Source organism: Vigna umbellata, chromosome 1 (assembly GCF_029865625.1).
Source record: "Vigna umbellata cultivar VRB3 chromosome 1, Vumbellata_1.0, whole genome shotgun sequence".
Taxonomy (NCBI): domain Eukaryota; kingdom Viridiplantae; phylum Streptophyta; class Magnoliopsida; order Fabales; family Fabaceae; genus Vigna; species Vigna umbellata.
In genome coordinates this window covers 97,054,585-97,069,239 of record NC_142165.1, presented here as the reverse complement: position 1 = coordinate 97,069,239, position 14,655 = coordinate 97,054,585, and the positions used below count along the sequence as shown (strand labels likewise).

Below are 14,655 nucleotides of genomic sequence, written 5' to 3'. Positions count from 1 at the left end.
TATTTTAAAAATGAGACTCCTGTAAATATTGAGAGAAAAAAAATGAAGTTTGTTTCAACATTAATTTTTAAATGATAAATTTAAAATAAAAGTTCAATAATTTTAAAATCAATTATTGTGAAAACTATTCTTAAATTAAGACTCCTTGTTCTAGTATCCATCTTGGAAAGGAAACTACATTATACAACTCGCACAAGAAAACAATGGTGGGGTGTTAAGGTTTAAAAAGAACCCGCCAATGAGCAATTACTAACAGAAGCAATCTAATAAATAACCACGTACTCAATTCAAGCATAGATACAGGTACAACCTAACCTAATACACAACCTAAGTCTCGCTCAACTCAAAACACCAAGACCCCGGTATAAAAAGGGATTGGCCAGCTCTCACTTGAAATCACAACCAACTTCCCTCACCTCACCCACTAACTTTAAATAAGATTAGCCCTCTTCAAAAATCTGATTGTCCGACAATAGTAGGGCCATATTGATTCCACAAAATCAAGATACTTCTCTACTATCCATTCTGACAATTCTTTCAACTTTTTTCTACCCAGCTGTTTATAATCAGTATTTGCTATGCTCAATATAGGCTGCAAAATATGAGCCTGGATGTCTTCTTTGAGCTTGCCACAAAAGACATAGCTGTAGGCCAACATGAAGTACGAGGGCGAATTCTTAATTACTTTGATGGTCTGCTTGAAGCTGAAGACATAGAGTGCACATAGCCACCGCCACAACATGATGTAGAGAGCCACAATGAGTGGCCCCAAAACCCATAAAGGAGTTAACTCCTTCGACACCTCTGCCCCATAAACTACATTAACGGCCAGGTAGAAAGGAACACTGCACAGAAATATGGAATCAGAAGATGAGCATCATCAAGCATTATTGTGCACTGCAAACTGTTGACATTGCCAGTTAAATACGCTGAATATATATATTAAGGAAGAAAATGTAGGTGCCTGAATAGATGTACTCTCTTCGCATTCAAATAATCTGTCTAACAGTAAATTGTTTTTTTGCAGTTTTGTTATGTCAGACTTCCGAGTGTTCCATGAGCCTCTCTCAGAAAAAAAAGCAAAACAGCACTTCCTTTTTTAAGCAAGCTTTCTGTGCTTCAAATTACTATCAAGGCAATGCTTCCTAAATCGACTTCGGGAGTCAGCACCACCCAGTTTCCCTTTCTCTATAAATTCTTATAACCTAGAATTTGTTTCAAACTAAAAGTCCAAGTAGACACCTCATTAAATTAAACATGTAATTACCTAACAGAAATGCATATGATACGACCATGCTGTAGGGAGAGGCAAAAACGTGGTGTAGGGAGAGGCAAAAAACTTTTAAGAGCAGGGATGGAAAAACTGTCATACTTACAATATTAAGAAAGGAACCTTTATTGTTGCATCCTGGGCTAGAAAATACGACCATGCTGCCTTCAAACTCTGACCTTTTATGGTCTTTTGCGTCCCTTGTAAAGAATTTGGTAAGACATCCGGAGGTGGTTCTCCCAAGATTTCCTGCTCCCCTTGATTTTGTGGTAGTGTTTGTAACATTGTAAGCCATTTTTGGAGAAGTTTATGAATACCAGATGATACTGCAAGGTTCTCATTTGCTTCAGAAGCACAAGAGAGTGGAACATTGTTTGCCTTTGGAGATTCTGATTTCATTTCGCCTCTCTTATCCAGTCTAAAGGAGGTTTTGGGGTTGGGAACCTTCGACCCATTAGCACTGGTTACTGAATCATCACCTTTGGCACTGCCTTTGAAGCTTGAAATCTTCAAAGGTCTGAGCTTGGTTCCGCAAATGTGAGGAGGCCCTACACTGGAAACAAGAAATCCTTTATCTGCATTTTAATGCAGGTATTTTGCTGAAATTTTCTAACCAGTATGTAAAAAAATCCTAGGACATCTAACTGAAAATTTGGTATTACAACCAGAAAGTGAAAACATGTAAGCAGTTAAATAAATCATTATTGCAAAAATTATGCACATGCAATAATCAGTCTCTCCCTCCCCAAATAGTATTTCGTTTCATAGTATCAACCTCAAATTCTGTGTACAAAACTATGGGCAGATGGCAATGTTATCATGTTTAAAACAATATAAATATAACTAATCAATCATGACTGGAAAGCTTTTTAACTCTTTTTCAAGGAGGCTCCTAAAAGTAGAATGTCAAATTGACTTTATTAAATCTTGTTACATATCCACCTCATATGATATATTCTAAGATACTTCTATCATTATGTAAATATGTTCCACGCATTTTAAGTAATAAAAAACAGTGACCTATATGAGAGACCAAAATTTTCATCACAGTGGCACAACAAACTCTCCACCTTAGTATGCAATGCCAATCAGCTCTTCCAATCAAGTGACATTTTGATAAACATTGCTTCAGCTTCAGCCTTTTGCTCCATAACAACTTCCTTGAGGAAAATGCCACAAACAAGCCCTGAGGAAAGAGAAACAAATTATTCATATTTGTATATATATTTGAAATCTTAACAAGGAAAATTTGAACTGTAAAAACAGAACACCACTTACGCTGTACGAAAAGCATACTGAACTTAATGTGTTTATATTGACCAAGAAAAAAAATTTAGGCAAAATTGAAGTAGATTTCTTCTCAGCAAACAAAGCTTTGGAAATTTTGAAACCATGTTTACCAAAGAATACCAACAGACCTCTAAAATCACAGAACAATTTGAGAGAGAAATAGAGATGTTCCGCATAGCTTCATCTTCAGATAAAATTCAACCTTAAGGATAACTAATAAATGTTGACAACTCTCCGATGTTCAAATTACTAAATTTAATGCAACAGTTCAAGTGTTGTCACAAGAAAATATCATTGGAACAGTATACTACTCTTCTGACTATACAAAATAAAAATAGCATTGTTAATCAACTTTGAGATCATCATAACACAATGTAAATTTATTCTAGGACTAATTAACTTTTAGTGAAAATTGAAATTAGTCATTTTTCAAAACTTTGGTCCAATTTAGCCCTCCAATTTTAGAAATATGTAGATTTAATCATTTTAACCAAATTTTGTTAAGTTCATTTGATATTTTAAACTTGTTTCATGATAGCATTTAAGTTATTTATATATTTGACACATTTTCGCTTCAATATTTCTAACGTTTTATATGTAAAATAAACTTAACAAAATTTGGTTAAAAAGATTAAATTTACGTATTTTTAAAATTGGGAATTAAATTGGACCAAAGTTTTGAATAACGACTAATTCCAATTTTTACAAAAAGTTAAGTGACGAAAATCATGTAATCCTTTATCCTAAAGGCTTAACCCTTTAATCAGCATGTAATCATGTAAACAAAGGTCAGCAACCTTTGACAACGATAAACTAGTCCCATTGTCATTGATATTACTATTGGCTTCACTTTTATCCATAGAAAGCTAAAATCTTGATGACAGCGATCAGTAAAAGCTGGCCGTAAAAAACAATCCAATAGGAGGTCAATTTGATACGTAAGTACCTGCTGTTGATGAGCAACAAAAGCCATAAGCCTTTAACCACCAAATTATCTACTGACAGAACCTATTGCCAAAAACAAAACAAGGAAATCAAGGAGATAAATAAACACAACAAAAACAAGGAGTGACCCACAATCAATCTTCAACAAAATTCGGTAAGTAATGTATAGCACATTGACAGTTCAATTTCCGAAGTTGAATGTCTTCATCCAGCATACAAATTGTCATATAACTAAATGAATTTTAGAATGCAACAAATCAAAATGTCAGCGACACCGACCTCGGTGCTTCGAAGGGTTTCAGATAAACAAATCATAAATAGAAAGTAAGAGAAATCTACGTTACGAAACAAACCGAGTACGAATTAGCGCAACAAAATGATTCAGGAATTACTTGTAGGAATGGAAATAGAGAATTATGAATAGAATATTGAAGGAGAAAGGTATGAAGCAGTGAAGAAATGAACGGAAATCGGAAATCTGAAATCTGGAAACCCTAAACCCCAACGACAACGCTATTAACGATGGATGAAGAAGACGATGTGCTTATCTTTCATTCCCTAGAAGTTCATCAGACGTCAATTGCCATTAGCCAAAGTTTATTTTGAATAAAAATAAAAAAGTTTTATTTTGTTGGATAAGTTTTTTTGTAAAGTTTTTTTTTCTCTAATAAACCTTTCATAACTATTTTTCATCAAATGAAATTTTAAAAGATTGTGCAAATGTTTCATTCAAATCCTCGTTACAAAGAGATTAAATAAAAAACGGCTTAATACCTCTTTTGGTCCCTCGAAAAGGAGGAAATATTCAAGTCTGTCCTACGTTTTTTAAAAAGTTAAATGTGATCTCAACTTGTAAAAAAAGGGTGCAATTAAATCCACGGCGTTTTTAACAGCTTGAATTGAATTGTGCAACGTGTCAGATAACGTGACAATGGTAAAAAAATCTGAGAGGTTAGGGTTTCGGTTCCTGCCACTTGGTCTCTGAGGTGAGGGAAGTGTTTAGGGCGAGATAGGAATGGCTTCTTCCCAGGGATGTTCTTTTAATTTTGAAGACCCTTTAAAAATGGCGGCAGCAAAGTAAGCATGGTTAAGCCCTTCCTCCTCCGATTTGGGAACTAACCAAAAAGATCAATTTCTAGGGGTTTAAGCTTCATTCTCCTCCTCCTTCTCTTGTTTTTGTTTGAGTTTAGGGATTTCCTATTTTTTTCGCACGCAGGTCTGGTTGCGAACGGTGATGACAGGTGAAGATGGTGGTGACACGTGCTGAGGAAGACCGACGCGGCAGCGGAGTTAATCTTTCCGATTTGGCATATTTGGGTTCTGAAATTGGAAATTTTGGGGATTCTGATTCTTGTGTTTTAGGGTGGGAAATTAAGATTCTCTGATGTAATTGGAATTTTAAAATAATTGAAATTGGGGTTTCTAATCTTGTTCTGTTTTTGAGTTTAGCGATGATGGAGTTTTCATTTTTTATTTGGGGTGGTTCTGTTTTCACGTTTTGAGTTTTTTGGGTTTCACGTTGGAGGGTGTTTTTGTTTCGATTAGGGTTGTGGTGGTTGTTGGTGGTTGCGCGGTGGAGCCGCCAAGGTTGCGGTGGTTGACAGTGAAGTCAGACAGCCACGTTATCTATATTTTTACCCTTAGACAACCACATATTCACCCTTAACAGACACGTTGCATAGTTCAGTTCATGCTGGCAGTTGGACTGTTAAAAAATTAACACCGTGATAAAAAATGATTTAATTGAATAATTTTTCACAAGTTAGAACCACATTTAACTTTTTAAAAAAAGTAGAAGACACTTGAACATCCAGGGACAAGAAAGGTATGAAGCCAATAAAAAACAATACACTCGATTTAAAGGACAAATACAAAATTAGAAAAAAAACAATTAAAGATATGTTCTTAACGCTAGTATAACTAGAACTATATAATAAAATAACAAAAAGTGAATAATCATATCAATTGTTATAGATACATATAATTTAGAAAAAAAACATTACTAAAGGATATGTGTTCACTTTGTGAAGATAAATTTAATGAAGAATAAATAGATAAATTTAAGTGGAATTGAAAATAATGTCTGTATTGTTTTTCTGATAAAATTTGAAAGTGAAAATAAATAAATTTTAAAAAAAATTGTGAAATTTGAAAATAATTTAACTGTGATAAATTTTTACAAAAATTAATAAACAAAAAAATTATGAAATTATTTTTAATATTAAAAGAAATATAAAATTATATTTAGATAAGTTAAGTTTATTTTATAGAAATATTTTAATGAATGAAATTAAAAAATTATTTATTTACTTTTGAGAGAAAAGGGATGAAGAAGCTGAAAGAGTTCATTAACTCTGAAATATAATTTCTGTTGATCAATGAAATCGAGTATGTACCACCGTCCCAGGCACACAACACCACGACAGTAGGTTGGGGAAAATAAGAGCAAATCAACCTATACCAAAACATGTCCACCTTCACGAACCACCACGTCGGCTCCACCACCTCCATGAACCACCAACTACGGCTTCCTCACCTATGGCATCCTTCATCAGTTCCTCACGCCAATAATGGCATCACGTCTTCAATAGATGTCTCGCAATACAAAGAAGGCGGTCAAGCACAGTAAAACCGGTTCCACGAATATCATAACCAATTTCATGCATATTAGAATCGATTCCAACTTCCATTGATACTCAGAACCGGTTTCAGCTTCAACATAACTCATTTCCACATGTATATATATATATATAGAATCGATTCCACAACTCTTTTTGCTGGTCTCTTCCTTCACCACGCATCGACTTCCTTCCTTCACCACCATGGAACTTCGCAGATTCCACACAATGAGGGCATAATTATCTTTGCACATTATCATCATCAAGTTAAAGCGAGATTCAAAACCTCATAATCCCGACAATCCTCTCCTTCTCTCGTCCTCAAATTCGCAAATCCAAACACGAGTTTATCTACAATTCATTCTCTTGCTATCATTCTCAACAACAAACCGCCAGTAAGCTAACAAAGCATTAAGGTTTTTTCTTTAGTAAGAAGCATCCACAAACTAAGAAAGAATAAGAAAATAAAAAATAAATTATAACTTAAAAAAAGTACTTGAATTTTAAATAATATTTAGCTAATTAGACGATTGGCCTCTAATTCAATAAATTGAGCTGCAATGAAGTTTTATGCAAGATATCCACACACACTGCAAACAATAATCATGTTCCTTAATTTATTTTCATCTATCTAATAACTTTAGCATTAGAAAGATGGTGGTAGATGAAAAAAAAAACTTAGAATATAAATTATTGCAACACAATCTTAAATATAACTCAACTAAAATTTTATAAATGTTTGTTTTGAAAATGTTCTCTTCAAGGATTTTTTTTTTCAGGATTGAAAAAATAAGGAAAAAAAAAGAAAAAAAATCACTTCATCATAAGTTAGTTTATACAAAATATTAAATATCAGAGAAGCATAGAAGAAATGTTTTCAATCTTAAGGCTAGGTTTTATATCCCAAAAATAGACATTCTGAAGCACCGGAGTGGGTAACACATTAACAATATGCACAAGTTAAAAAGGCTTCATCCCAAAATTTCAAGGGTAAAGAAGCTCCAGCAATCAACAGCATGTCTTTGTTTACGCTCATTGCCCCTTGTGTGTGTGTGGACATGTGAGATGATGTTTGATTCGATTAGTAGTGAAAAAATGATTTAAAGCTATCAAGAAATGAAATGTGATAGGGAGCACCGTTTGAGGAAGGAACAAGAGATGATTCCCATATATCAACAAACACTAGTTCAAGAGGTTTAGTGTATAAAGTTTGAGACACTAAAAGGCAACTGATGAACCTTATATAAGTATCATAGAAAAAAGAATCTTGTTCACGAAACATTACAAGAATGCATAAAATGAGTAGTTTTAAAAGCAGCATGACCCAGTCGTGCGTGCCATAGTTTAAAGAGACTTTATAATATGTAGGAATTTCCTTCGTTAGATGACTCCTCCTAGTGATATGTGCTTGGACATTGATGACATGTTATATATCTATAGTCTCATGTTTTTTCTATGCATACTAAAATCTTAGTGATTATGAAAAACTTTAAGTGGTTAACGGTTTGAAATTGGACAATAGGAGCTTCTTGAGTTAAGTGAATAGATCAATGACAACTTGGAAAAGGGTTTGTCAGAAGACATTATTGCAAGACATGTGTAGAAAAAAAAGTTATCTATTACCTGAGAACTTGGGGGATCAGGAATCTGATATTTGCATAATATGTCAGATATGAGATATAGCAACATGTATATTTTATATTTTATAAGGTACTCGTTTATTTGTCTTTTTTATGTACGAGGTTATTCATTAAAATTTAATATATTAAAAATATATTTTTTTCTTTCTCATATTAATTGGAATGCATGTGCATGATTTCACAGGATGAATATAAAATTAAAGATGAAATTGAAATTCTTCAATGCAGACATGAATACCATGCAGAGTGTATAAAGAGATGGTTAAATGAGAAAAATGTTTGTCCCATGTACAAATCAAAAGGATTGACTATTAAATAGTACGAAAAATTAAAACTACATAATTCATTATTTCAGTGAATTCATATTTTGTTCTCGATCAAGTAATACATATTCCTAACATAGTTGTAAGAGTGAAAAACTTATTGTTTGCTATTTTCATGAACAATTAATTACATTTATCATATTATATTGTTCTTTAAATGTTAACCATGAAAAATTATATTCTTAATATTTTTTCTTACTTTTCATTAATGTCTTATTTCCAAGTGCATAATATAAAGAATTGGTTTATTTCTTGAAATTTTTTTGCTTTTCTTGTTGTCTGAATATATCATACATTAAATGGTATTAATTCGATTGCGTTTAATAAATAAAATTATAATCAAATTAGTTGACAAGAAACAAAAAGTCATTATTAATCATTTTCATCAAGAAACTACTTTCTTAAATCTTATAAAGTCTATTAATGTTTTCCTTTAATAACTGAAATAGAATTATACGGGACTTGTGGCTTTCGGTAGTGGTAATAATAAATTATAACATAATATTTCATTAACAATATTAGCTTAAACAAACAATTATTTAAAAATAAATCTTTTTAAAATTATATTGATTGAAGTATATAGATCAAGGTATACCAGTAAAAGAGTATTATTATCTCATTTTAATTGCTATTCAATATGTTAATTTGATATATACATCCAAATAAAATGAAAAGTTTTATAAAACAAACTAGACCACCCACGGAATTTTCAATTTTTTTAATAATTGCTTTATTTTGTAAAAAAAAAATAATAAGGCAGTGAAATTATTATATAATGAAATATAATGAAAATTAAGTTATATTGATAATTTGATTAAAATAATTCTATCATTTAAAAGATTTTCTAGGAGATATGAAGGATTATTAATTCTTTGGTTTTGTGTTTTGTAATTAGATTATCATGTATTATGTAAAAATCAGTAAACTTATCCTCTCTATATATATGGATATTTTCTATCTTTATATTTTTATTATTTGTTAGGATGTGATTGAAATGTAATGATTAATAAAATAATAATCCAAATTATATGAATATCAAACGCAATAATTGATGGTTCCTATTCAACCCTAAAACATAAATAGTAATAATTAATGACACCAAAATCAGATAAATTAAATATTTGAAATTAAATTTCAAAAATTGAAATATCTTTAATAGTTTCTCTTTAACTCTTCCCTTTTATAAGCAATGTATATTTGCGACACATTTACAAGTAATAATTAATGTCGTCAAGATTAAATAAAGTGATATGTATCATGAGATTTTAAAATTTAAATTATCTTTAATGGTAGAGATTACTTTTTCAGTTTCCTTTGTCATTATCATGTTTAATCTTCTTTCTTTTTTACTTTGTATTTCAATAGTTCGTTAGGATTTGATTAAAATGTAATGATTAAATAAAATAATTATGCAAAGGATATGGATATCAAACGTAATAATTAATGGCTCTTTATTCAATCTTATAAAGATAAATCATAATAGTATACGTGTTTAGAACTATATTTCAAAAATTGAATTATTTTTAATGGTAAAGATTTCCTCTCTAACTCTAGCCTTCTCATTATCATCTTTATAATTAATCTATTTTTACCGTAGATTTACAAATAACAATTAATGTCATCAAGATTACAAACTGAATATTTAAAATTAGATTTCCAAAATTAAATTATGTAAAGATTTTCCTCTTCACTTAAATTAACGGTGTAACAGATTCACAAATTATAGTAAATGATATCAAGGTAAGGTATACTGATTATTTAGGAATTAGATTTTAAAGATTAAAATATTGTTAATATTTCCCTTATCATTAAATACATATTTTCAAGTAATCAATTTTAATGTAGATTTAGAAATAATAATTAATGGTATCAAGATTAAGTAAAATGAATATTTAGAATTAAATTTTCAAAATTAAATTATCTTTAGTAATAAATTTCTCTCTTAACACTTATCTTAATTAAACTATCATCTTTATAAATAGTGTTAGGATCACATTATAAATTACTCATTTCTTAAAATTTTCTTTCTCTCCTCAAAAGGATTCTTTACCTTTAACATTATCTTTCTTTGTTAATTTCTTAATCACATTCGATTGCGAAACATGTCTGAGAATACACACACAATGGTAATAAGAGGAATGACTATTGATTCCAATTACTTAGTAGATGTTGATGAAAATGGAATGATATATGGAATAACACAACAGCATAGACTTCACCATCAACCTAGTTACTCTAACAATTTCGTTTGGGGTCATTATTCGGCTTTGGTTTGGTATCCAAATCTTCCAATCTCTTATGTACAAGGTAAAATATCTACCTTTCTTTCTCTACTTGTTCTGTTTTGATTTTTTTATAAAGTATTCATGTGTGCAACATTATTCTACCAGTTTTGGTTGAAGAGTCTTGTAATTTTATGTTATTTTCTTTAAATTCTTGATTTTGTGTATTAATGGATGATCATTTTCTACAGCTCCACCTCCTAGTGCTAATGTAAGCTCATTAGAAGAGAATACAAGAATGGGTCTCCAAAGAAGAAGACGCCACCACAGATTTCTCCATCGACAATACCGTGCGCAAGAGATCAGACGTCACTCCAACTTTCATTCCTACGTAACTGCTTCATCATATAGAGTTCCAGAAACAACAAATCATTCAAGAAGTTCTTCAATGCCCATACAAAATGCACCTGATAGAGACAACATGCATAATCTTCATCCTCCTGCATTTCGTGTAATATGTCATTCTTTTTACTTTTAAAAATTCTTAGTCCTTACAAGCCTACTTTCTTTATCACGTATTATTCTCTTTTCTTATGCAGGAATTTCCTTCGTATATGCTCATGAACACTGATGACATGTCATACGAGACACTTTATAATGTGCAGGAATTTCCTTCATTAGGTGACCCTCATAGTGATATGCGCTTGGACATTGATGGCATGTCATATGAGGCAAGTATATTATATATGTATAGTCTGATGTTTTTTTTCTATGCATACTAAAATCTTAGTGATTATGAAAAACTTTAAATTGCTAACGGTTCGAAATTGGACAATAGGAGCTTCTTGAGTTAAGTGAATGGATCAGTGGCAACTCGGAAAAGGGTTTGTCAGAAGATATTATTGCAAGACATATGCAGACAAAAAGTTATCTAATATCTGAGAACTTGGGGGATCAGGAATCTGATATTTGCATAATATGTCAGGTATGAAATATAGGAACATGTATATTTTATATTTTATAAGGTACTAGTTTATTTTGTCTTTTTTATGTACTAGATTGAGGTTATTTATTAAAATTTGATATATTAAAAATATGTTTTTTTCTTTCTCATATTAATTGGAATGCATGTGCATGATTTCACAGGATGAATATAAAAATAAAGAGGAGATTGGAATTCTTCAATGCGGACATGAATACCATGCAGAGTGTATAAAGAGATGGTTACATGAGAAAAATGTTTGTCCCATGTGCAAATCAAAAGGATTGACTATTGAATAGATACGAAAAATTAAAACTACATAATTCATTATTTCAGTGAATTCATATTTTGTTCTCGATCAAGTAATACATATTCCTAACATCGTTGTAAGAGTGAAAAACTCATTGTTTGTTATTTTCATGAACAATTATTTACATTTATCATGTTATATTGTTCTTTAAATGTTAACCATGAAAAATTACATTCTTAATATTTTTTCTTACTTTTCATTAATGTCTTATTTCCAAGTGCATAATATAAAGAATTGGTTTATTTCTTGAAATTTTTTTGCTTTTCTTGTTTTCTTAATATATCATACATTAAATGGTATTGATTCGATTGCGTTTACTAAATAAAATTCTAATCAAATTAGTTGACAAGAAACAAAAAGTCATTATTAATCATTTTCATCAAGAAACTACTTTCTTAAATCTTGTAAAGTCTATTAATTTTTTCTTTTAATAATTGAAATAGAATTATACGGGACTTATGAAACTGCAAATATTTGGCTTTCGGTAGTGGTAAATAATAAATTATAAAATAATATTTCATTAACAATATTAGCTTAATCAAACAATTATTTAAAAATAAATATTTTTAAAATTATATTGATTGAAGTATATAGATCAAGGTATACCAGTAAAAGAGTATTATTATCTCGTTTTAATTGCTATTCAATATGTTAATTTGATATATACAACCAAATAAAATGAAAAGTTTTATAAAACAAACTAGTCAACCCACGGAATTTTCAATTTTTTTAATAATTGTTTTATTTTGTAAAAAAATAATAATAAGGCAGTGAAATTATTATATAATGAAATATAATGAAAATTAAGTTATATTGATAATTTGATTAAAATAATTCTATCATTTAAAAGATTTTCTAGGAGATATGAAGGTTTATTAATTATTTGGTTTTGTGTTTTGTAATTAGATTATCATGTATTATGTAAAAATAATTAAACTTATCCTTTATATATATGGATATAGTTAAGCACGTTTAATCATGGAGTTCTTATGGATTAGTCTTCGAACCACACCGTACTAGGAGAGGCTAGGCTCTGATACCACTTGTAACGCCCCGACAACTTACAAGGAATATTGACTGCCCTCACACACAGAAGGTCACACATGCCTAAATTACTTCAGGTTAAACACGTTTAACCATGGAGTTCTTATGGGTTAGGCTACCGAAAAACAAATGCATTTGGTGATATGAGTAGCCCAATCAATCCCTTTAAGTTATCCTTCAACTGTATAGTCTCATATCTATACAGTCTCTAGATCCTCTCATTCCGGTGTCATAGTAAAGATTACTTTTTAAGTTTCCTTTGTCATTATCATTTTTAATGGTAAAAATTGAATTTATCCTGTGATTATATGAATACCTTCTTTCTTTACATTTTACTTTGTATTTTCATAGTTTGTTAGGATTTGATTAAAATGTAATGATTAAATAAAATAATGATGCAAATGATATGATATCAAACGTAATAATTAATGGCTCCTTTATTCAATCCTATAAAGATAAATCATAATAATTAACGTGTTTAGAACTATATTTCAAAAATTGAATTATTTTTAATGGTAAAGATTTCCTCTCTAATTCTAGCCTTCTCATTATCATCTTTATAATTAATCTATTTTTACCGTAGATTTACAAATAACAATTAATGTCATCAAGATTACAAACTGAATATCTAAAATTAGATTTCCAAAATTAAATTATGTAAAGATTTTCCTCTTCACTTAAATTAATGGTGTATCAGATTCACAAGTTATAGTAAATGATATTAAGGTAAGGTATAATAAATTTTAGGAATTAGATTTTAAAGATTAAAATATTGTTAATATTTCCCTTATCATTAAATACATATTTTCAAGCAATCAATTTTAATGTAGATTTAGAAATAATAATTAATGTATCTAGATTAAGTAAAATGAATATTTAGAATTAAATTTTCAAAATTAAATTATCTTTAGTAATAAGTTTCTCTCTTTAACACTTACCTTAATTAAACTATCATCTTTATAAATAGTTTTAGGATCACATTATAAATTACTTAGATGTCACTCCAACTTTCATTCATATGTAACTGCTTCACCATATAGAGTTCCAAAAACAACAAATCATTCAAGAAGTTATTCAATGCCCATACAAAATGCACCTAATATATAGAGACAACATGCATAATCTTTATCCTCCTATGTCATTCTTTTTACTTTTAAAAATTTTCTTAATCCTTAAAAGTCTACTTTCTTTATCACATATTATTCTCTTTTCTTGTGCAGGAATTTTTTTTCGTATATGCTCATGGACACTGATGACACTAGTCTGATAACCCGAAGCATGCATGGTTGGTTGGGAAGGAGCGAAAACATAAAGGCCATCTTTAACTTTTCCATGGAGTATTATTTCCTCGGTTTCCTCATTTTTTAACAGAACAATGGATAGGGAAAAATTAGAAAAACCCATTATTATCCTTGGCAAACCTGGAAACACTAAAAAAATCTTGTACTAGAACCACTACTGTAGAAAAAAGCTTTTAATGTATGTTATTTTTGGGTTTTTGGCATCTGATCTCTCCCGATATCATATTGAGAGACGTCAATGGGACATCGGTTCCTTCAAGGAACATCAATAGACGTTGGATGTTATCCCACAGATGTCATATTAAACGTCGGATCTACGTATATCAGACGTCATATGAGACGTCGGATATAAGGTATCCGTTGTCTATGAACGTTGAATGTCGTTGTCTGGTACTAAGCACAAAAAAACCTGAAGTGGCCACTGAAAACAATTTGACGTTTGTCAGTGCATTCACAGACGTCAATAGACGTCGGACAGGACCATAACCGACATCTATTAAGTGTTTTTTTTAAATAAGAGGTTTATGCATGGAAGAACTATGAAACAAGTCATACTAGTTTGAGTGATTGTCATACCTGAGTCATTACCAATTTTTATCACATCAGTACGTAATTGTACGAGGTGATTTTGAGAAAGAATTGTTATCATGAGTTATGTGGTGTGTGGCACCGCTATTAAGGTACCAAAGAGGGTCAGAAAATAAGGAGTC

The 14,655-nt window shown here is 30.4% G+C and overlaps 2 protein-coding genes across 2 annotated transcripts; one reads left to right on the top strand and one right to left on the bottom strand.

Moving 5' to 3' along the window:
• Positions 1-220: 220 nt before the first annotated feature.
• Positions 221-4,101, bottom strand: LOC124823656 (uncharacterized). Its single transcript, XM_047295911.2, has 5 exons — positions 3,898-4,101; positions 3,507-3,568; positions 2,341-2,456; positions 1,377-1,823; positions 221-845 (listed from the first exon to the last, which is right to left on the bottom strand). Exons 2-5 carry the CDS (start codon positions 3,531-3,533, stop codon positions 431-433), a joined length of 1,005 nt encoding a protein of 334 aa, XP_047151867.1. The 5' UTR covers positions 3,534-3,568; positions 3,898-4,101; the 3' UTR covers positions 221-430.
• A 6,087-nt stretch (positions 4,102-10,188) lies between these two features.
• Positions 10,189-11,589, top strand: LOC124823640 (uncharacterized). The gene is made up of 6 exons (XM_088109130.1): positions 10,189-10,393; positions 10,560-10,688; positions 10,776-10,819; positions 10,908-11,039; positions 11,147-11,293; positions 11,455-11,589. The coding sequence occupies exons 1-6, from the start codon at positions 10,189-10,191 to the stop codon at positions 11,587-11,589; spliced, it is 792 nt and encodes a 263-aa protein (XP_087965256.1).
• The last annotated feature ends 3,066 nt before the right edge of the window (positions 11,590-14,655 follow it).